General features: G+C 33.6%; 3 protein-coding genes across 6 annotated transcripts; 1 reads left to right on the top strand and 2 right to left on the bottom strand.

Moving 5' to 3' along the window:
• The first annotated feature begins 1675 nt into the window (after nt 1–1675).
• LOC107909336 (peptidyl-prolyl cis-trans isomerase CYP40) lies at nt 1676–6590 on the top strand. 3 transcript variants are annotated; one of them, XM_041089570.1, is made up of 9 exons: nt 1676–2353; nt 3088–3588; nt 3735–3822; nt 3898–3950; nt 4214–4318; nt 4717–4792; nt 5032–5069; nt 5183–5284; nt 5740–6590. In XM_041089570.1, the coding sequence occupies exons 1-8, from the start codon at nt 2183–2185 to the stop codon at nt 5234–5236; spliced, it is 1086 nt and encodes a 361-aa protein (XP_040945504.1). In that variant the 5' UTR covers nt 1676–2182; the 3' UTR covers nt 5237–5284; nt 5740–6590. The 3 variants fall into 3 exon arrangements, with proteins under 3 accessions (XP_040945504.1, XP_040945502.1, XP_040945503.1); XM_041089568.1 differs by having other exon boundaries at nt 5956–6590; XM_041089569.1 differs by having other exon boundaries at nt 6077–6590.
• On the bottom strand, nt 5789–6522 carry LOC107907803 (patatin-like protein 3). Its single transcript, XM_016835119.2, has 2 exons — nt 6244–6522; nt 5789–6173 (listed from the first exon to the last, which is right to left on the bottom strand). Exons 1-2 carry the CDS (start codon nt 6520–6522, stop codon nt 5952–5954), a joined length of 501 nt encoding a protein of 166 aa, XP_016690608.2. The 3' UTR covers nt 5789–5951.
• Nucleotides 6591–18406: 11816 nt separating the features above from the next.
• LOC107909335 (patatin-like protein 3) lies at nt 18407–21301 on the bottom strand. Of its 2 annotated transcripts, none has more exons than XM_016836816.2 (6): nt 21122–21301; nt 20857–21044; nt 19517–19679; nt 19280–19441; nt 18877–19182; nt 18407–18806 (listed from the first exon to the last, which is right to left on the bottom strand). In XM_016836816.2, the coding sequence occupies exons 1-6, from the start codon at nt 21233–21235 to the stop codon at nt 18585–18587; spliced, it is 1155 nt and encodes a 384-aa protein (XP_016692305.2). In that variant the 5' UTR covers nt 21236–21301; the 3' UTR covers nt 18407–18584. The 2 variants fall into 2 exon arrangements, with proteins under 2 accessions (XP_016692305.2, XP_016692306.2); XM_016836817.2 differs by having other exon boundaries at nt 19517–19676; nt 21122–21296.
• Between the last annotated feature and the right edge of the window lie 3833 nt (nt 21302–25134).

The following is a 25134-nucleotide window of genomic DNA, read 5'->3' on the forward strand; positions in this document are numbered from 1 at the left end:
TGATGGTAAATTAGTTTTATCCATTGCCTCAAATCATATGAAATTGTTTTGATAAAGAAAAATAAACATCTATTTCCGAGGCCTTGGAAAGATAAATAGAAAAATAGTAAAACCATCGTGTTCTATGAATTGTTACTATCTTTCCATTTGTTTCCACTAAATGATGTTACCTTACAAGATATATTGGTGCAAGCAATAATGCACGACGAACCAAAGTGGCATATGTCTTTTCCATACCATTAATGGTTTCTTGTTTTTGGTAGAATCGAGATTAATCTTTTTATTATTCGTAATTATTTTATTAATAATGTTATAATCATGATTCCAGCATGAATTTTCCTTTTAAAAATATAATCATTAATACTCATTTTAATGCTTGTTTTCATGCTAATTAACTGCTTGTTGAAACTTCTTATTGCCTTCCCCTTCTTTTTGTTATATAAATAAATACATGTACATACCACAAGATTTCTGCATGCTTTTATCTCAAGGAAGACTTTGACACAAGAATGTAACAATCCTGCTATCATTGTCTTGTCTGAGTGCTTGATTTGTGTTTTGTATCATTTACTTTTATTTGTAGGGATTTGGGTATATTCTCTTCATTCTGGTTAATTGTTATGGTTATATTTGTACCACTTTAAAAATAAAATTGCACTATTTTAAAAAGTCAATCATTACTGTTATATCATTATTAAAATATGACATGTGATAAAGTTATTAGATAGTTCATAGATGACCTTTCGTAGGGAACGGTCCACAAATAGCCCTCCACGTGGGACATTCTGTAGATAACTTTTGTAGACCATATCTTGTCAACTTCTAAACAACATGCTATGCACCGTATACCTTAATGATCGGAATGTCAAAATAAAATCACACAGTGCACTTTATATTAACAATTGACATGTAACATAACCATATGAGATAAAAATAACCCCAATATAATCCTAAGTGCACAAGGAACGAGGATTAGCTTATTTTCTTAGCCTCCCTACACAACAATCCTAAAATAATCTCCTCCTTTCACTTTTCTTTTTTCCTAACACTACTCTTTCTTTATTATAAATGAACCGACAAGTACAAAAATTACCTGAATAATTAGCTCAATTCATGCATTTATACAAATTAAAATTTTTAAACCTCGATTTTTGAGACTAATTTGTAATTATACTATTTTGGGGTTTTTATTATCTAATTTGAAGGGACATATTCGCACCATTTTGTTTTGGTATAATATATATACACAAATTTAGATAACTATTAAAAAATGTTGAAGTGATGTCTACTTAGTTTTTAGGAATAGAGCCTTGTCTATTCACCTTACCCTATATCAACCAATTATATTATTTGGATCAATGCTAGATATGGAATGAAAGCAAGTATAATTGCTACAAACATGATAGCACTATTCCGACACTATGACAACTTTGATATTTTCTTTCTCTTATTTAAATAATGATAACCAGAGATTTATGAGACACACATGTGAACCTCATTATTGTAGATGATTAACGTTTCATGATTATAACTATAAGATAATGAAGAACCTTTTCCATTTCCCAAAGCAAATGAGACATTAACTTCTGATATTATGTTGATAATGATGATTAATCGGTAAATATTTTTAATTTCAAATCATATAATTAAAGACAAGGTGAAAGTTTAATCTTAGAAAGGATAGTATCCGGGAAAATCAGAGGACAGATGAGCTCTGATACAGTACTAGTGTACAACCAGACGACATATCGTACGGGTGCAAAGGCCAAACCAAAATCCTGTCTTCTGGACGGCCTCCTAATATCAACATCCCATCCTTTAACCTCAAAATCCGTGTCATGTAACTCCCTAGACAAAGAATCTGACGGTTCCAAACCTCAAATATATCATACACCAACCCACAGATTATAACACACCCTCCACCCTTTCTAACAGGAAACAGCTAAAACGTACAATCACTGAACAGGCAAAACTCAAAAAGCAGCTAGCAGCAGCTACAGCTACAGCAGTGCCGTTGGGTCAGCACTTTCAGCAGCCAAAACAACCCAACACGGCAGACGAACAAGTTAAGCCATAAAGACCCTTTTTTTCCCTTCTTTCATTGGAGAGGAAAAAGTAGGATTAGGGTTGTTTTGGGTTGGAATTAAAGAGTTGCTAGAGAGAGAGAGAGGAGAGGAGAAAAATGGTGAACCCAAGATGTTATATGGACATAAGTATAGGTGGAGAACTAGAAGGAAGGATAGTGATTGAGTTGTATAAGGATATTGTGCCCAAAACTGCTGAAAATTTCAGGGCTTTATGCACAGGTGAGAAAGGCATTGGACCTAACACTGGTGCTTCTCTGCATTACAAGGTTTTCACCCTTTTCTCTCTCTCTTTCTTATATACAACAGTGATATTTATATATATGTAATTTGCATGGAGACCATGCCTTGTTTATTTTTTACTCTTTTTTCCTTCTTCCTGGTTTGTCAAAAAGTGTTAGCAGTAGCACTCTTTGATTTGAGTTTAGTGGATGGTAAAGTTAAGGGGTTGGGAGTGGGGGGGGGGTTGTTTTGACTTTTTTGTGAAGTAAAAAGCCTTTTTTTGTATTTTAATGAAAATTTAGCTGGAAAGCAGTTTTAGATCTTAATAAATGATTGTTTGTTAGAGCTTACATGTTTTCTTTCCATTTTGTGTATTATTTGATAATAAAAAGTACAATTCTTTTAGGAGTAAAATTGTTTAGGGTTACTAAACAACCTGGAATTGAGGTAAAAGTGATAAATGATGCAATAGTAATGCAGTTTGCTTCTGATGCTACTGCATGTATAAACATAATATTTAAAATTGAGAATAGAGGGAAGCATAATGATGGTATGGTTCAGTTGCTTTGGTTGAATGATTGCATGCACTCAGTTCACATGTTTTCACTCATTTCATTTATTACAGAGAATTAGATTTGTTCCCCACTTTGTCTTTACCTTTGTGTAATCAATTTCATGGGGTTCTTATGTTCATAAGAACACAAGCTTTTTTATGCAGATAGCCTTAGAATTTGTTTTATTCACTTTTGTAAGTGACAGTGTAAACAATGTTAATCTACAGGACGTGCGATTTCATCGCATTATCAGAGGTTTCATGATACAAGGTGGGGATATATCAGCTGGTGATGGAACTGGGGGAGAATCCATTTATGATTTGAGATTTGAAGATGAAAATTTCGAGTTAAAACATGAAAGAAAAGGGATGTTATCAATGGCTAATATGGGGCCTAATACTAATGGATCTCAATTCTTTATTACGACTACTCGAACGCCTCATCTTGATGGAAAACATGTGGTGTTCGGGAAAGTTTTAAAAGGAATGGGTGTTGTTCGTTCTATTGAGCATGTTGCTACCGACGATGGTGATTACCCCACTCAAGAGGTTATAATTGCAGATTGTGGAGAAATTCCCGAAGGGGCAGACGATGGAATATCAAACTTTTTTAAGGATGGTGATATGTATCCTGATTGGCCTGCTGACCTTGACAAGAAATTCGATGAAATTTCTTGGTGGATAGAGGCAGTCGACTCAATCAAAGCAGTTGGAAATGAACAATACAAGGTATTTGATATAATCACAAGGGCTTTGTGGTATAATTTGCACCTTTTGTACCCTTTTTCTAGATTGTGCATGGTGTATGCTCTATTATGAATGCTTAACAATGGTGCATTTTCTCACTAGATATTCCTAGCTGTTTCTTGTTACAGAAACAAGACTACAAAATTGCTCTTAGAAAATATTGGAAGGCTTTGCGCTACTCGGACGAATGTTGGGAGCTGGAAGGCATTGATGAAGGTGCATAGTTTAGTTGCTTGCTTTGATGATCATGATATTTTTGCCATGACTCCTTTTTAATTTGTCATTGAACAGCGAAAAGCTCCAAGTTGCGGAAGATCAAGTCTCAGATATTTACAAACAGTTCTGTAAGATTTCGAATTCCTTGAAAATGTTTCAATAGTTCATAGGTTTAGGCATCTAGCATGGAAAATTTTAGATCATTTCAATCTTCTTTCTCATATTTTAGATTCTCGTTACTTGAATCAGCTTTGTTATGATTGGTTTGGCAGTATGTGATAGTAAGGAGTTTCTCTACTTCGATGCTTGTTGTTGCTTACACATATATTATTTTTGCGAAATCGATGTTCATTTCCTTTCGTATAACTACCGTCTTTGTTCTTGGTTTTAGGCCTGCAAATTGAAACTCGGTGATCTAAAAGGAGCATTGTTGGACACAGACTTTGCAATTCGTGATGGAGAATATAATGTGAAAGCTTTCTTTCGTCAAGGCCAGGTCTGATACTTACTATCTTTATGACATAGCCTAGTATCGGAACTAGTTTGAGGGTGGAACCTTGCTTGTTTATTTAGATATGTGCTTTTGCCGGTTAGGCATCGTTACTTGTTCTTATGAGAAGGTGCATGCATGCAATGTGTTAGTAATGAAATGCTAAATGTTCAACTTCTTAAATGGTTGATTGTATTTTTACATTGGATGCTTTACTTATTCTCGAATGTTTAAATTCGTCTGTGTTTTTTTTCTGGTTAGGTGCCGCTTCTTATTCTTAGGCTAAAATGCAGGCATGCTATGTGTTTGTACCGAAATGCAAATTGCTTCAAACTCTTAAATGGGTGATTGTATTTTTACTTTGGATGCTTTTCACAAGTGCTTTCATTTTTCATTGATGGCAGGCATATATGGGACTTAATGACATCGATGCTGCGGTAGAGAGCTTTAAAAAGGCATTGGACTTAGAACCGAATGATGGTCTGTACAATCTTGTCTCTTGTGAAATAACAACAGAAAATTTTAACAAATTTGTACGATTCTTTGCTCGGTCCTTCCCTCTTCCATTCCCTTCCTTTTCACTCTTTCGAAGTTGAAAAAGGGTCTGGCATAGTTGTGTCTCCGGGTTAACTAGCATGCAGAAATATATGGAACTTAATGTCGAATCATCATTTACCTCTGTTACATTTTGCTTATCATATACATTTCTTCACTTTCAGGTGGAATAAAGAAAGAGCTTGCGGCTGCAAGGAAGAAGGTCTGTCCATCATCTATACTTGTATTAAACATGTTAAACATTTAATGCTTTCCTTCCTACACTTCCCTTTAAATTCATCATTGGAGGTAACTGCTTTAATAAAATTACCGCAGATTGCTGATAGACGAGACCAGGAGAAAAGGGCTTACTCAAGAATGTTTCAGTAGATCATGGTACACCAACGATCTTCATATTTGCTTTCTGATTACCCAAAGGTATTACTTTTCTAGTAAACTATAATTTGATATGTACGCTGACTTTTACTTGAAGGATCAATTTTGTTTCCTTTTTGCATACATTATCAAGTATCCCGTCTTTCGAGTTTGTTCTCGATATAATCTGGCCGGATTAGTAAAAAATCAGGTATAATTTTGTTCTTTTTTGTGTAATGGAGTCCTATAGACAATCACTCTATTCTTTTGAGCTGGATTATTTCTGGTCATTTTGAGTTTGGATTATTTTGGGTTGAATTGTTTCGTGTCAGGTTCTGGTTACACGAGTTTGGGTTGTTGACCTTTTTGTGGTCAGATAGATATTGTCAGGTTTGGATTCGGGTGATTTTCGAGTTTGTGTCAAAATTGATAGGTCTACTATGTTGCTATAGTTTCATTTTTCTTGAAGTACCTACATCTAACACCCATGTTTTTTGCATTTTTGGATTTGGTTATAGGGATACGATATTTCTAGTGGAAAAACTTGGAAAATAAATGAATATACCGTATCAAATGTATATTTATATTAAGTCTGATAGACATAGCTTAATCTTCGAGAAAACTTTAGTTTCTCGATTTATTTAGAGGCGAAACAAACAAGCAAACTCCCAAGTTTTTATTCAAAGACAACATATACCAAGGGGAAAAATCTCAATTTTCTTGCATGCCCTTAGGCACTAAGACGAAAACATCGTTGTTCATGGAGTCCGATGGCAAATTTAGCAAGAGCTTCTTCATTTGTGAGTCCTTCATCTTCCTCTAGTCTCCCGGTCTCAAAATTCAGCTTCGAAACAGGTTTCTTCAAGAGTTCGTTTCCAATCCCCACAAGCTTCTGCAGATTCTCCTCGGTTGCAATATCAGCTGTTGATGCTGCGCCCGTCAACCAGTCATCCTATTCAAACAAGATGTCAATACGCATATTGTAATTCTTGTAGCTCTGTTACGAATCTATTAAACTGTACCTGAATGCGAAGATAATTTTCTTTGCACCTAGAGGTTCGGAAAAGAGCAGAAACACGAAAATCAACCACATCGGAACTCGCTTGCCCACAAGCATCAAGAAGTGGTGTGTTCCCATTGAGGAAGATCCCGTCCAACATTCCCCAATTATTGGCTGTAACTGCATCATACTTTGGTGCATCCATGGAGGCAATACCGGTTCCGAGCGAAAGCACGAGCATCCTCTTGTTATCCATTGGTTCGATATCATTAAATTTCGCGTTTTGCTTGAAACTCTCCATCCAAACATGGCTAATAGCAATCAGTGTCTACACATACAATTCACATTAAAATAGTCTTTAAATTATCACAAATTTTGTTAGCTACTAACAACCTATGAGCTATATAGACTGGTTGGATTCCCACAGGGTTGTTTGCATAAACTCCACCGTCGATGAGATCGAAGCTATGGGTTTTGCCATCAGAACCCTTTGTTTCGAAGTGGTGTGCCGGTAAAAGAGTCGGAGCAGCTGAGGTACCGATGCATGCATCTGCTAGTTTAGCATTCTTCCAATCGTTTACCTTTGCCTAAGTTCAAGTGCTAAACAAGCGGGGCATTTAAAAGAACATCTAAAAGATATGCAAACCAAATATAGGAAGATATCGTCTTCAAATGAGGAAAATTATTTGGTGGGACGTAAAAAGAATACTTGCCATACAACAATACTTAGATTTATATGTGTATATATATATATTTGAATTTACATCAGGTTGAATGCAATAAATCATTCAAAGCACTAAAATGAATAATTAATTCAATATAATATCATTAAAAGTATTAAAATAAACAATTAATTTAACTTTAATTAAATAACTAACTAATCAAAATAAATTTGGAAGAGAACTCGCACGTTTATAAAATTAGGCTCAAACATGAGATTTCATGCGTATATTAATCTTCAAGATATCAAATACAATTTCTTTTCCTCATCTTTGAATAAAAATATTATCAAGATGAATTTAAAAAAAAAATTATTGAAAGTTCAAATCATCCATTATTGCAATTGATGCTACACCAGGAACTGATATTTTTTAAAGGGCCGTAGCTAATTCTTCCGGGCATTATAAATACCAGGGGACTGAGACCAGAGAACTCACTTCATTCTTTCCTAGCTTTCTCATACTTACTGTTTACAAAGAGACATTCAAGTTTATTGATTTCCTACTTATGGAATTCAGACCCATGCATACATTTGCTGTCTTTCTTCTAATTGCCTGTCTTTTATTTCTCTCAGTGGAGGGAAGACTGCTAAAATCAGTGAGCAATGATGATCCAAAGCAAGTATTCTCACCCCCTCCACCAACTGAAACCTCAGATTTTGGTGACTCAGTTGAAGGCCACAAAGAGGATTTTCGACCCACTACACCAAGGAACAGCCCTGGTGTTGGACATTCTTGTCCAGAAGATGATGAAGATATTGCTGAACGAAAACCAGGTAGCTTTAGCCTGCAGGGCAATGGCAAGCAGTCAATTGCAAGAGATGAAGATGGTTTTCGACACACCACACCAGGGAACAGCCCTGGTGCTGGGCATTCTTTTGAAGATAATGATGAAGACGTTGAAAAGAAACCATCAAGCATTAGCAAGCAGGGCAATGGTAAGCATTCAATTGCTGGGCACAGCCCTGGAGTTGGTCATGCTTATCCGAACCAACATTCTGAACCAAATGCATAAATATGCATGTAAACGTGTATTTTTTGAATAATATTTGAATAACTATAGCTAATTACAAGCATCATACCAGTTTGCTTTTCAGTCCACATCAAATCTCTGCAATTGAATGCTTACCATTGCCCTGCTTGCTAATGCTTGATGGTTTCTTTTCAACGTCTTCATCAGTATCTTCGAAAGAATGTCCAGGACCAGGGCTTTTCCCTGGTGTGGTGTGTCGAAAACCGTCTTCATCTCTTGTAATTGACTGCTTGCCATTGCCCTGCAGGCTAAAGCTACCTGGTTTTCGTTCAGCAATATCTTCATCATCTTCTGGACAAGAATGTCCAACACCAGGGCTGTTCCCTGGTGTAGTGGGTCGAAAATCCTCTTTGTAGCCTTCAACTGAGTCACCAAAATCTGAGGTTTCAGTTGGTGGAGGGGGTGGGAATACTTGCTTTGGATCATCTTTGCTCACTGATTTTAGCAGTCTTCCCTCCACTGAGAGAAATAAATGACAGACAATTAGAAGAAAGACAGCAAATGTATGCATGGGTCTGAATTCCATAAGTAGGAAACCAATAAACTTGAATGTCTCTTTGTAAACAGTAGGTATGAGAAAGCTAGGAAAGAATGAAGTGAGTTCTCTGGTCTCAGTCCCCTGGTATTTATAATGCGGGGATGAATTAGCTACGGCCCTTTAAAAAATATCAGTTCCTGGTGTAGCATCAATTGCAATAATGGATGATTTGAACTTTTGAATAATTTTTTTTTTCCAAAGATGAGGAAAATAAATTGTATTGATATCTTGAAGATGTTTGAGTCTAATTTTATGTAAATGCGAGTTTTCTTCTAAATTTAGCTATTTAATTAAAGTTAAATTAATTGTTATTTTAATACTTTTAATGATTTATATTGAATCAATTAATCATTTTGGTGCTTGCATCCAACCTGATGTAAATTCAAATATATATATATATCTAAGTATTGTTGTGTGGCAAGTAATTTTTTTTTATGTCCCACCAAATATATAAATTTCCTCATTTGAAGACAATATCTTCCTATATTTGGTTTGCATATCTTTTAGATGTTCTTTTAAATGCCCCGCTTGTTTAGCTCTTTGTATAAATTTTTTTCGCATGGTATTATAATAAGAAGTTAAGAACATTTAGTATGAAATTCAAAATGTGTATCTAATATGAGTATATGTTAAATGTGTGTATACCTGATTTTTTTTTATAAAAAAAACTGGTATTTGGAGGACCATACATTACCAAAATTTAATTCTAAACATGGATTAGACACATATGGTGATAGCAAGTACTTTGAAAAATGAGAACTAGAATAAACAATGGCTTTTCTCCTTGAAAGCTAAACTACTTTGTCTTTCAAATTGTGGATGATGGTTACTAAACTAACTATAAATATGACAAAGGCAAGCGTACATATTGAACAATATTATAGCTATAGTGAGTAGAGAATATCGTATCAACGAGGATTAAAAGTATTCGTAATTACCATTTTTCTATTATTTAGCCGACAATTTGGAGTGATGTGTTTTAATCCAAATTTACTAAACTAATTTAATTAAAAACGCAACAGAGAATGAATCAAGGAAATAATAAAATATTAACAAATGTGATAGACAAATCCCAAGAAAGAATCCACCTAAACTTCACCTACTATTATAAATCTAAATTAAACGATTTATTCACTTGTCTTTTGATCCGTAAAAATCCCTAAATTATGTTAATATCTCTTTCGAGAGTAAGAACAACTGACTCTAGGTTAATTAATTAAAATCTCTTTCTAATTAAAACCCTTATCATCGTATTAACTCGATCTATGGATTCCCCTATTAGATTTGACTCTAATCTGATAGATTTATGTCGTCCTATTTCTAGGATTGCATGCAACTCCACTCAATTATGCTAATCTACTATTAAACAGGGACTTTTGCTCCACTGAATTAAGCACATTAAACATGAATTAATATCCCAGAAATATGAAAATAAGAAATAAGCATATATAATTGAGAACAAGAATCAAGTATTTATTACGTAAAAACAGACATTAAATAAAATTATTCATCATAGGTTTCATCTTCCTTAGGTATCTAGTGAATTAGTTCATAATTGTAAATAGAAACATCTCAAAGTTAGAATAACCACAAGACATAAAGAAACTCAATAAAACTTCGAAAGAAATTAAAAGGAGATCTTCGATCTTGATGGTGTAACACCCCTTACCCGTATTCGACGCTGGAATAGGGTACGAAGCATTTCTAGAACACATACACTTGTAACGTATTATACCGAGTTGTAAAATTTCATCCAAATTAAAACTTTCAAATTATTATCTTTGAGTTGCTAAATAAGGCTTACAAGGTCCAATACATAATCATTCAACCAAGTCTTATAGCTTTCACCATTTGTTCATCTCATTTAATTCACAATTCTCATGTTCACAATTCAAGTCAATTTCTCAATCCAGTGTACATTTCAGTACCACAATATTTCTTTTAATTCAAATCATTCCATTAGCAATTTCCATATAATTCACGTACAATTCAATATTAGTAAGTTCAATACTAATACGTATTCACCATTTAACTCAACGTTTATCGATTATACCATTCATTAACACATTTATGAAATTCTCAATTTTGCAATGAAAATATCACTTTAGCTTAAATAACAACATCAATTCAACTCATCATCCCCATTTTTTGTCATTTTTCACTTCAAATATGAACTTACTATTTCATTACCTTTCCACACCCGTTTCCTATGCATATCACACAAGACATAAACATATCATTCAACCATAGTCTCAAGCTAGTGCATTTAAACATAATTCTTTTTGGAACTAACCACATGATAAACCATTTCACTAGAGATTACATAATTTAAACCTTACCACCCTGTCATGATTACAAGCATATTTCCATTTAGGCACTTACCATTTCAATGCATAACTTATAAGTTTAACGTGGCATAATCTAGCCACAACTTGGCCAAAGCCTAAGCATGTACATCAAATATGTTAACCAAATAAACATATGGCATAAGCATTATAAGCATGGATGAGCACAACATTTATTCATATATCAAACTTACCAACATATGTTAATTCATAAACCATTCATGACATTACTTCATACCAAATCATATTCCAAATATACCATATACACATACTATGAAACTTTATTTTCCCACATGAGCTTAAACCATGATAAATAATGCACAAATATAAGTAACATTTCTATTTCATCGTCTATCAATTATAATCGAGCATATGACCAATTATATTCAAATCATTCATATAATTCCCAATTTTCCTCCTCCTCCTCCTCCTCTCCATTCCACATCCTTAATGTGTATAACACACTTAAACAACATTAACTATAATTTCACTATTCACTCACATGTATATGATGTTTATCCAAGTCAGAGTCACTAAATTATTTTTATCTGGAGCTACAGAGCTCCAAATTAAGACTCGTTAATTTTTCCTAAAACTATACTCACATATCTTCTTACCATAAAATTTTTATAATTTTTGGTTTAGCCAAATAGTACAGTTTATTCTTTAAAGTTTCCTCTGTTTCGCTGTTTGACGATTCCGACCACTCTTCACTAAAAATGAATTATCTCATTGTAAAGAATTCAGATGATGTTTCCGTTTGTTTCCTTTGAAAATAGACTCATTAAGAATTCTAAGCATATAAATTATAACTTATAATTATTTTTTTAAAATTTTTAATTATTTTCCAAAATCAAAATAGGGGATTCCGAAATCAATCCGACCCTGCCTTACTGAAATTCAAACATCTCAAAATATATAACTCTTTTTCTTGCTCTGTTTCTTTATGTAAAAATAGACTCCTTAAGCTTTCATTTCATATCTTATTCACTCTCTAATTCAATTTCCACTATTTTTGGTGATTTTTCAAAGCCACACAGCTGTTATTGTCCAAAACTATTTTGTTGCTAATTCTACTTTTTCATAATTTCACTTTTTTACTTTTGATCACTATTCAATTCAAAATTCACGTTTCCATTTTCAAGTTAATGTTCAATTCAATTCCACACATATATTCATTATTCAATTACACTTAATCGTTACATGATCTCATGTATTTTCACTTAGTCAATTTCCCGATGAACACTTTGGAATAATAACAGATACATGGTGGATCAGCACACAGCACCACCCTTATAGTCATTGATACTCGGTGAAATCAGCACATAGCAACTACCTTTATAATCAATGGTACCCGGCGGAATCAGCACATAGCAACCACCATTACAATCAATGATACTCGATACACGTAGTAGCCTGCACATAGTACTACACACGTGACCATTACTATCACTTTCACATAGTGGTCTGCACACAGTCCGTGCCACACATGTGATCATTACTGTCACTTCATTCATATATTTTCTATTCCGAAGGTTCAACCAGGAAATTTCTCACTTTTCTTTTTCACTAATCAAAGTCAATTTCTCATCTTTCTTGACTTATAATAACACATTTAACTTATTTAACACTCTCATTCATCAAAACAGTCCTTGACTCGAACTTTGGCAAAATTATGATTTTGCCTCTAAACTTTTGCATATTTACACTTTTTCCCCAAAGCTCGAAAATTAAACTTCATCTCTTATTCTTATGTTTTATGATATGATAAACATTTTTCCCTTCTATGGCAACATCAAATTTCCACTCTAACGCTTACTTATGAACATTAGGTATTTTTACAGATTATGTCGTTTTACTTGTTTTCACTTAAAATCGCTTAGCAAAAGTTGTTTAACATAATTTATAGCTTCATATCCTACCATAAAGCATCAAAATAAACACATTTCACCTATGGGTATTTTTCCAAATATAAACCCTAGGTTAAATTATTGCTAGAATAAGCTAAATCAAGTTACCGGGACTCCAAAAACATAAAGAACATTAAAAACGAGGCTTGGAATCACTTATTATGAAGCTTGAAAGCTTGAAAACCATAACTATGGCTTCTCCCCTTGTAAAATCCGGCCATGGGGTTGAAGATGATGAAATTTTGGCCTATTTTGTCTTTTTAATTCATTTTAATTACCAAAATGCTCATAACTTAAAAATATCCTATTTCACTATCTCATGTCCATTTTTGTCCACCAACTTAACCAATGGTCTAATTACCATATAAGAACCTCTAATTTAAAATTTCATAAGAATTGGACACCTCTAACATGTAAAACTCAATTTTTGCACTTTTTACAATTTAGTCCTTTTAACTAAATTGAATGCCCAAACGTCGAAATTTTCGAACGAAATTTTTACGAAATCATTTTGTGAAATCTTAGACCATATAAATGTAATAAAAATAATTTTTTTCTCGTCAAATTTGTGGTCCCGAAACTACTGTTCCAACTAGGCCCAAAATCGAGCTGTTACAGATGGAGATTCGCTTCTGAGTTGATTTCGATGGTGTTATTTGAGTGTTACAGATGGAGATCCGCATCTAGCATGGAAAATTTTAGATCATTTCAATCTTCTTTCTCATATTTTAGATTCTCGTTACTTGAATCAGCTCTATAATGATTGGTTTGGCAGTATGTGATAGTAAGGAGTTTCTCTACTTCGATGCTCGTTGTTGCTTACACATATTATTTTCGCGAAATTGATGTTCATTTCCTTTCGTATAACTACCGTCTTTGTTCTTGGTTTTAGGCCTGCAAATTGAAACTCGGTGATCTAAAAGGAGCATTGTTGGACACAGACTTTGCAAGTCGTGATGGAGAATATAATGTGAAAGTTTTCTTTCATCAAGGCCAGGTCTAATACTTACTATCTCTATGACATAGCCTAGTATCAGAACTAGTTTGAGGGTGGAACCTTGCTTGTTTATTTAGATATGTGCTTTTGCCGGTTAGGCATCGTTACTTGTTCTTATGATAAGATGCATGCATGCTATGTGTTAGTAATGAAATGCTAAATGTTCAATTTCTTAAATGGTTGATTGTATTTTTACATTGGATGCTTTACTTATTCTCGAATGTTCAAATTCGTCTGTGTTTTTTTTCTGGTTAGGTGCCGTTTTTTATTCTTAGGCTAAAATGCAGGCATGCTATGTGTTTGTACCGAAATGCAAATTGCTTCAAATTCTTAAATGGGTGATTGTATTTTTACATTGGATACTTTTCACAAGTGCTTTCATTTTTCATTGATGTCAGGCATATATAGGACTTAATGACATCGATGCTGCGGTGGAGAGCTTTAAAAATGCATTGGACTTAGAACCGAATGATGGCCTGTACAATCTTGTCTCTTGTGAAATAACAACAGAAAATTTTAACAGATTTTTACAATTCTTTGCTCGGTCCTTCCCTCTTCCATTCCCTTCCTTTTCACTCTTTCGAAGTTGAAAAAGGGTCTGGCATAGTTGTGTCTTCGGGTTAACTTGCATGCAGAAATATATGGAACTTAATGTCGAATCATCATTTACCTCTGTTACATTTTGCTTATCATATACATTTCTTCACTTTCAGGTGGAATAAAGAAAGAGCTTGCGGCCGAAAGGAAGAAGGTCTATCCATCATCTATACTTGTATTAAACATGTTAAACATTTAATGCTTTCTGTTGCGCGGAAGCGTGTAAAAGAGTAAAATTATTGTACTAAAAAATCACACTAAGTTCAGTTCCCAGGAAAGAGAGGTGGATCACGAGGATCGCTTAAGTACCAGGTCTTTCCTAGCCAGAATATCCCTCTATCGTAATTTAATAGCACAATAAATCACTACAATCACACTCGCAAAATATGTAAAATAAACAATAAAGAACACTAGAATTTTAACGAGGTTCAGCAAATTTTGCCTACGTCCTCGGGCACTACCAAATATATTTCACTCCAAAATACAAGTGAAAGTTTACAAATATGGAGAGAGAACAATTGCCTTAAGTAGAGAATGGCAAATGTGGGATGTAGAAAATGAGAAATAGCTAGGCCTATTTATAGTTGAAGCTCAAGGATCAACTTGCAAAGTCCCTATTCAATTAGGGACCAAAATTGCAATTATCCCAAGCCAAATTTCAACCCAAAAATCTATGCCTTAAATGCTTAGATTTTTGGTGCCCAATTTTCTGACACAAATATCTTTGAAAAGTCAAAGATTGTAGATTGCCAATAATCTCCACCTTGAAGATTTGATTAGGATAATCTTATCTTCACACAATTCTTTCTGCCTTCGACAACAATACTTGATAGTGCATTCTTCAACTGTTAAACTTGCAGAATATTGATCAAGTTCAAACAATGTTCGAACTTGATTGTTGTTACCACCTTGGTCATCATATCTGCGGGATTATCTGCAGTCTTGATCTTCTGAAGACGAATTTTCCCTTCATCAATAATTTCCCGCACAAAATGGAATCGTACGTCGATATGCTTTGTACGTACATGATAGACTTGATTCTTTGCTAAATGAATAGCACTTTGACTATCACAATACACATTAATATGCTCCTGAACCAATCCCAAGGTTTTAACCATACCTTGTAACCAAATAGCTTCCTTTACAGCCTCTATTACAGCCATGTATTCGGCTTCTGTGGTTGACAACGCAACTGTAGATTGTAGTGTAGACTTCCAACTTATTGGTCCTCCAGCAAGTGTAAACACATAACCAGTGGTTGATCTTCGTTTGTCCAAATCACCGGCATAGTCAGAATCAACGTACCCGATAACACCTTTACTAAGTGTAGTATCCTGCTTGAACAGTAATCCAACATCCACGGTCTTCAGAATATACCGTAGAATCCATTTCACAGCTTGCCAATGTCCTTTTCTAGGATTATGCATATACTTGCTCACTATACTAACTGCCTGTGAAATGTCGGGTTTTGTACACACCATTGCATACATCAAGCTACCCACTGTATTAGAATACGAAACTTGTAACATGTATTCTCGTTCCGTATTCGTCGAAGGAGATAGTTGTGCAGAAAGCTTGAAATGAGAAGCCAACGGGGTACTTACAGGTTTTGTCTGCTCGTTCATGCCAAATTGCTGTAGTACTTTCTTCAAATATTGCTTCTGAGACAAACTAACTCTGCCTTGAGCTTTATCTCTACATATTTCCATGCCAAGAATCTTCTTAGCTTCACCTAGATCTTTCATCTTAAATTCAAGATTGAGTTGAGTTTTTAATTTCTCAATCTCAACTTTGCTCTTAGATGCTATCAGCATATCATCAACATATAAGAGCAAGTATATGAAAGTTCCTACTTGTAGCTTCTGAAAATACACGCAATGATCAAATTTACTTCTTGTGTACCTTTGCCCTTTCATGAACTGATCAAATCGCTTGTACCACTACCTCGGAGATTGTTTCAATCCATAAAGCGACTTCGTCAGTTTGCAAACCCAATTTTCTTTATCAGCAACCTTGAATCCATCAAGCTGAGTCATATAGATTTTCTCCTCTAAATCACCGTGTAAAAAGGCCGTCTTTACATCAAGCTGAACTAGTTCAATGTCATATTGCGCAACCGAGGCTAGCAAAATCTGAATAGACGAATGCTTCACAACTGGAGAAAACACTTCATTGTAGTCTATTCCTTCTCTCTGAGCGTAACCCTTTGCTGCCAATCTAGCCTTGTATCGAATTTTATTTTTACCAGGAAATCCTTCCTTCTTTGCATATACCCATTTGCATCCAATTTCCTTCTTTCCCTTGGGCAGTGTCACCAACTCCCAAGTCCTATTTTTATGAAGAGACTGCATTTCTTCATTCATAGCTTGCTTCCACTTTACACCATCAGGGTTACTTATTGCTTCTGTGTAAGTAGAAGGAACATCATCATCTGCAATTGGAAGTGCATAGGCCACTATTTTATCAAAGCGAGCAGGCTTACGAATCTCTCTTCTTGGCCTCCTATACGCAATTGAATCTTGCTGCTGTTGAAGTTCTTGGGTCGAAACTTCTTTATCATTTGTTTATTCAATATTAGCTGGATCATCATTAACCTTTTCAAGCTCCACCTGCTGCAAAGTGCCACTGGTTTTGTCATCCTTTTTGTGAATCCTTGTTCTTCATCATGGTTGATTCATCAAAAGTCACATCTCTACTGAAAACAATCTTCCTTGTATCAGGACACCAGAGACGGTATCCTTTTACTCCACCCGTTATACCCATGAATAATGCTTTCTTTGCTCTTGGGTCTAACTTAGATTCTTTTACATGATAATATGCAGTAGAACCAAAACATGTAAAGAATCATAATCAGTAGCAGGTTTACCAGTCCACATCTCTATAGGAGTTTTTCCATTTATTGCAGCTGATGGCAACCGGTTAATTAGATGGCACGCATATGTAACTGCCTCAGCCCAAAATTCCTTGCCCAATCCAGCATTGGACAACATACATGGGACTTAATGACATCGATGCTGCAGTGGAGAGCTTTAAAAATGCATTGGACTTAGAACCGAATGATGGTCTGTACAATTTTGTCTCTTGTGAAATAACAACAAAAAATTTTCATAGATTTGTACGATTCTTTGCTCGGTCCTTAACTTTTCCATTCCTTTCCTTTTCACTCTTTCGAAGTTGAAAAAGGGTCTGGCATAGTTGTGTCTCCGGGTTAACTTGCATGCAGAAATATATGGAACTTAATGTCGAATCATCATTTACCTCTGTTACATTTTGCTTATCATATACATTTCTTCACTTTCAGGTGGAATAAAGAAAGAGCTTGCGGCCGAAAGGAAGAAGGTCTGTCCATCATCTATACTTGTATTAAACATGTTAAACATTTAATGCTTTCCTTCCTACACTTCCCTTTAAATTCATCATTGGAGGTAACTGCTTTCATAAAATTACCGCAGATTGCTGATAGACGAGACCAGGAGAAAAGGGATTACTCTAGAATGTTTCAGTATATCATGGTACACCAACGATCTTCATATTTGCTTTCTGATTACCAAAAGGTATTACTTTTCTAGTAAACTATAATTTGATATGTACGCTGACTTTTACTTGAAAGATCAATTTTGTTTCCTTTTTGCATACATTATCAAGTATCTCGTCTTTCGAGTTTGTTCTTGATATAATCTGGCGGGATTAGTAAAAAATCAGGTATAATTTTGTTCTTTTTTGTGTAATGGAGTCCTACAGACTGTCACTCTATTCTTTTGAGCTGGATTATTTCTGGTCATTTTGAGTTTGGATTATTTTGGGTTGAATTGTTTCGGGTCAGGTTCTGGTTACTAGAGTACTTTGGGTTGTTGACCTTTTTATGGTCAGATAGATATTATCAGGTTTAGATTCGAGTGATTTTCGAGTTTGTGTCAAAATTGATAGGTCTACTATGTTGCTATAGTTTCATTTTTCTTGAAGTACCTACATCTAACACCCATGTTTTTTGCATTTTCGGATTTGGTTATAGGGATACTATATTTCTAGTGGAAAAACTTGGAAAATAAATGAATATACCCATATCAAATATATATTTATATTAAGTCTATAGGCATAGCTAAATCTTCGAGAAAACTTTAGTTTCTCGATTTATTTAGAGGCGAAACAAACAAGCAAACTCCCAAGTTTTTATTCAAAGACAACATTTTCCAAGGGGAAAAATCTCAATTTTCTTGCATGCCCTTAGACACTAAGACGAAAACATCGTTGTTCATGGAGTCTGATGGCAAATTTAGCAAGAGCTTCTTCATTTGTGAGTCCTTCATCTTCCTCTAGTCTCCCGGTCTCAAAATTCAGCTTCGAAACAGGTTTCTTCAAGAGTTCGTTTCCAATCTCCACAAGCTTCTGCAGATTCTCCTCGGTTGCAATATCAGCTGTTGATGCTGCGCCAGTCAACGAGTCATCCTATTCAAACAAGATGTCAATACGCATATTGTAATTCTTGTAGCTCTGTTACAAATCTATTAAACTGTACCTGAATGCGAAGATAATTTTCTTTGCACCTAGAGGTTCGGAAAAGAGCAGAAACATGAAAATCAACCATATCGGAACTCGCTTGCCCACAAGCATCAAGAAGTGGTGTGTTCCCATTGAGGAAGATCCAGTCCAACATTCCCCAATTATTGGCTGTAACTGCATCATACTTTGGTGCATCCATGGAGGCAATACCGGTTCCGAGCGAAAGCACGAGCATCCTCTTGTTATCCATTGGTTCAATATCATTAAATTTCGCGTTTTGCTTGAAACTCTCCATCCGAACATGGCTGATAGCTATCAGAGTCTACACATACAATTCACATTAAAATGGTATTTAAATTATCACAAATTTTGTTAGCTACTAACAACCTATGAGCTATATAGCCTGGTTGGATTCTCACAGGGTTGTTTGCAGCAACTCCACCGTCGATGAGATCGAAGCTATGGGTTTTGCCATCAGAACCCTTTGTTTCGAAGTGGTGTGCCGGTAGAAGAGTCGGAGCAGCTGAGGTACCGATGCATGCATCGTATAGTTTAGCATTCCTCCAATCGTTTACCTTTGCCTAAATTAAAAAAAATTTAAGGTCGATTTAATGACTAGATATAAATAATATTAGAAATAACACAATAATTCTTACATCATTGGATGAGAAGATAACTGGCTGAAGAAGCTTGATATCAAAAGTTGGTAAAACGAGATTAGTCAATGCCTGTTTTAGAGTAATGTCTCCTAGTAATTTGTTTATCAGTGATCTTAGGTACTTTCCGTCGTATTTGGGTCCCTTCGATGTATTTATGCTGCTAAATTATAACATTTTAATGTCATAAATAAATAGAAAAGTGTTAATTGAATTATATGTAGTCTTGAAGCTATGATCCAAATTCTAAATTGATCTTAAAGCTTTAAAATCTTTTGATTGAGTCATCAAAGAATCAATATACCTGTTAGCTTATTCAGGGAAGGCTAACTTATTCGTAAAAGGTCTTCAAAGTGTTATCCGTTTGAAGTTAATGTAGTCTTTAATAAGTTGGTATTATCCTTGGTTAGAGCTTTATCTCTCTGATTGCCTAAGGCGATAAGTTTGCAGAATAAGGGCACCTCATCAAGATTGGACCATACATGTTGCACCTACCAAAGGAAATATGGACATTTTCCCATAGTAAAGTTTGAACCTTGTCAAAATGTCTATATTTCCTTTGATAGGTGATTGTGTGCCACACATGGTCCGATATTGACAAGGTGCTCTTGCTCTATAAACCCATCGCCTTAGGTATTTGGACTCTCCTTAAAGTTGGGAAACGAAAACCTGACTAGAGACAATACCAACCTATTGAGGATCAGTTAACTTAGGACAAACTACAAATCGAAACTTCTCCTAAAGGTTTTGGCCTTCCTTCAACATAGCTATTTATTTGTCTTGTTATGTCTAAGCTATTGATGCAATATATACGTGTTTAATTCTTTTGATACATTTCTTAAACTACTCGTAAACCTCCAAATACCAACTAATTAAATTGAAAGATATTGCATGTTTAAGTGCACTCAAACCTCAGCCTCCAAATTGCTGCAACAACAACAATGTTGACTAAGCTAGTACTTAGGACTAGTTTAGCATTACTTCTCAGAAGTACTTTTGGACCAAAAAGCACTTTTGGGCAAAATTTAAAGTTTTTCTGCTTCCGCTTTTGGCCAAAAAAGTACTTTTGCAAAGCATCTTTTGTCCCAAAAGCATTTTTGAAAAGCTAAAAAGTATCTTGTTTAGTAATACTTTTATCCCAAAAGTATTTCTAAGAAGCAATACTAAATTGGCCCTTAGTCAACATGTGTTTAAATATACTTCACTTCTTATTTCAAGATAGCATTTAATATCCAAACTCACAACTATAATGATACAATATGAAGACTCAATTAGAAAATTTCGAAATTTGAGATGAAATTAGAATCTGGATCATAATCCTAAAAATAAACATCTAGAACCTGTCTTGTGGGAAAATCTTAGGGGAATGCTCTAAATAGAACTTGGTGATGTCCTTTGCCTCATACAAAGGTTGTCGTCCATTGTCCTTGTTGGGAGCTGTAAGCATGGTGGCTATCAATCCACCTGTGCTTGTTCCTGCAACAACGTCGAAATAATCTGCAATCCTTGCATTTGGTCCATCCAGTTCCTACCACAATAATCAACTCAAAAAATATAAATTAACGGATAAATAATGATGATGGTAAACCAAAAAAGGGTCCATACTTGAAGCTTGGATTCAAGGGATGCAAGAAGAACGCTTGGAATTATGCCTCTAATGCCACCACCATCAATGCTCAGCACAGTCACCATCTTCCTTTTCCCACAACTGTTTCCCATAATTATGATTCTGTAATTGAGAACAATAGTAAAAGCTTACAAATATGAAATTGGAAGCATTGAAACTGCATATTTATAGTAAATGAGTGAGAGATTTTTGAACATTAATTAATTCAAAGAGAATATAGTTGGTTGGTTTTTCTCTTTATATTGTTTTTGTTTGGGGGTGATTTTTACCTACTTCACATGCATTATTTGCTTTTGCTTAATAAGGTTTTATAATTACCTAAAAAGAAGACTTGTTTCCACTTTCAACCTACTTTTGAGTTATTTTAAAACCACTCATTATCATACATGTGATTTAGACATATATAAATTTTAATGATAAATGTTTAATTTTGATTATGATCATTTAAATGTAAATATATTTGTAATCTCTTAAAAATTATTAGTAAATAATCCCTGCGTTGACTTGATGATCAAGGTATTTATCATTTTAGATGTAATTTAAGTTCGAATCGCGCTAATAGTATTACTATTAGAGTTTTCAAACACTGTATTTACCTACCTGCTTTTTGTTTTATTCATATGGACTTATTGTGGATAGATAAGGATTGGCCTTGCGATTGCATTCGTTTTCATAATTTATATTGAGTCAACTTTGATTTTTTTTTAATGTTGGATCTTTTGCATTTTGCTTTTATATGAATATAAACTTTTCACGAATTTTTTTTTAAAATTTTTTTAAGTTTCATATTAATTTTGAAATTTGATATATTTTTTTAGTTCGGTCTTAGAGTGAATTTTGTTAATGTGTGATGATGTGGCACTTTAAGATTGTGCATATCATGATATTTTGTCATGTCAGCTTTTCTCGATTTTATAATTTTTAATTTTTTAAAAAATAACATGGCACAATCTTTAAAGTATCATGTTATCACATTTTAATGAAATCCAGAATTCAGAGGATTAATGCCAACAATAAAATTCAGATAAAAAGTTCACATTAAATATAAATTAAAAGTATTTATAGGTTAAATCGAGTCTTAATTTAAAAAAGAAATTAAGCTTAAACTCCAACGTAAACTACACTCAAATATGCCGTTTGACTATTAAAAGAATAATAAATTGTATTTTTATACATGTGCTTTAAACATAAATTGTATATACATGTTTCTTTTACACTATTAAAGCTTTTTAAATCTTTATATATATAGTGATTTTATGTTGAGAATAGAGTTCTGTTGGTGGAGGGGTTGTTGGGTTGTGATTGGAATTAACGGAAGCAGGTTTGAGTAAAATTTAATTTAATTCGAAAAAATTTAAAAAAAAATTTAAATTTCAAGGTAATCAAATAGAGTTATTCGAGCCAATTCGAATAAGTTATTTGAGTACTTGAGTTAAATTTTATAATTCGAATAATTCAAATAATAAATTGTTGTAAATATCTCTTTGGTCCCTGTCAATTTTGAATATGAACAAATTGGTCTTTCTCTCAATAGAAATTACAAAAAGAAAAAATTAAAAATTAAAAATATTTATAAAAATATCAAAATTTATATTTTTTAAAAAATTATAATTTTTTTCAAAAAAAATATAAAAAATTTATAAAGAAATTTATAAAATTTAAAAATTTCTAAATTAATAATTTTAAGGACCTAAATAAAATAATTAATGATTCAAGTTAAAAATAATTAAACAAATTGATACTTTTTAGTGGTTAAGTTTTTCTTGATTTAACATTTCCACTCAATCAAAAACATAGTCTTCTAATTCAAATTTATTTATTCATTTGACAATTTTTATGTTTATATATCAAAAAATGTTTAGATATTAAATATAAATTGTTAAATTTAAAGACTAAACATACATTAACTTTATTATATTTTGATCATATTATATCATATTTTATTTAAAATTTTATTTGATATAGAACAATAATTTGTTTATTTATTTTTTTTAAATATTTTTCATATTCATTTTATGATTCATGTTTAAGATTCGTAATTATCCCACGCAACAATATCATTTTCATAATTCAAACCTACATTCTTTTATAATAGGTTGAAATCCGTTTAGTTATATGAATATAGCTTTTAAGGTTTACCTAATTGTTTCAGCCATAATAAATGCTTGCTGTTGGGAACCATGGAGACTGATGAGAGGTGTCTCTCACTACGAAGAAAAAGGAAAACAAGGGACCCCAACAGCCATTAATTATGCCGATTTATTCAGTCAAGCTTTCATACCTGCGCGACCAAATTGTTTAACCCACGATTTTCATGATCTTTTTCTTCTTCTTCTTCCCATAAGATTTCAGTTTCTAATTAAATTTTCATGAAAAAAATTTTAATCACTTACGTAAAATTACTCAAAAGAGTAGACTTATACAAACATTTAAGTATTGAAAATGAATCAAATTCTTCTTCCCAAATTGATGGCCACAAGGAAGGTTAGATTCCGAGGGGATAACTCGAAGGAGGATGTTGCAATGGTCTCAAATTCACAGAAGATAAATCCAGAATTCAGTTTCATTCTGTGCACGGACGAAGCCAGAAGTTTATTTTTAAGGGGTCAATTAAATTATAAAATTTTAAAGAGGTCAAAGTATAATTTTATCTTTGTATATGCTTGTTATTTTAAAATTTTAAAGAGATTAAACTGAAATTTTTCATCTTTGAGGGGACAAAATGTATTTTTACCGTTAACTAACTTATAATTTTAAAAACATAAAGGGACAGAAATGAGAATTTGCCATTTGGGGGGGAACCCTTGCCTGCCCTCGTGGAGCCATTTTGGGCCCGAACATAGTCTGAGACTTTTGGATCTGTTCTAAAAGCTGGTCCAAGTTTTGATAAAGCACCTAGGCCAGAAGTTCTAAGGGGCTAGGGATTTTGTTAAGCATTGGGTGAATAAGGAAAGATTGACCGCAGCCCAAGCCTTGAGTGAGAGCCTATGAACTTTTTGACAAGGATAGAACCTTGAGTGAAGGGCTCTCCTCTTGTTTGACGGAAAAAGCATTTTGCATGTATGTATGTATGTCCCCTTTGGTTGATTATTTATTTCTTATTATTGCCATTTCACTTATTATTTAGAAGATGTTGTGGGTAATTGACAAGCACACAAAACCATTTCAAATCAGATTTAGGTTTCCATGTTCTACAAGAACTAGACTTCAATTTTCACCTGTTTCACACAATGATTTGCTAATCAGCATCAGTTGTAATTAAGAATGTTGTGGAGTCTCTCTAAAGTGTGTAGTTTTTGATAATAAAGGAGTGATTTGATGAGAGCATTTGTTTCACTTTATTTTGGTGCAAAGGAGGCTTGAGTCCCCCTAGAAGAAAAATTTGTACATATTGAAATTCGAATATTATATTTTATTAAATGTTATTTGGGTAAACTACGTTAATAATCACTATGAGATTATTTTTTTAGTTATCAAACTATGAAAAGTTACCAAATAACCTCTCAACTATTCAAATTTTTTTTTGGTCATCTAATTATTTTGGATTTTGGGTGTTTTCATTTTCACTAACAAAAAATCATAATTAAAAAAATTCATTAAAAATCGTAAAAACAAACAAATATTTAAAAATTGAAAAATTAGGAAAAATAATAATTACTAACAAGCCAAAGATGGAAAAATAAAGCAAATTCCATGACTTTATTGAAGATGATCAGAGAAACTTTTTGGAGATGAAAATTATCCAGAAAAGTATTAAAAATTCTAAAATTTTCTAAATATATTTGAGAAATAAAAAAAAACTAAAAGTGTAAACTATAAAAATAGTTATTTTGTTTGCTTCAGACTACATTTTAATCACTTATGTTTGAAACGTTACGTTTTAGTCACTTACGTTATCGTTTTGTTACGAAGTGGTCACTCTACTGTTAAACTCCGTTACCTCCCTAACTGTAGTCTTACGTGGCAATCCAAATGGGTTTTAAATGCCAAC

Source organism: Gossypium hirsutum, chromosome D03 (assembly GCF_007990345.1).
Source record: "Gossypium hirsutum isolate 1008001.06 chromosome D03, Gossypium_hirsutum_v2.1, whole genome shotgun sequence".
Lineage (NCBI taxonomy): Eukaryota > Viridiplantae > Streptophyta > Magnoliopsida > Malvales > Malvaceae > Gossypium > Gossypium hirsutum.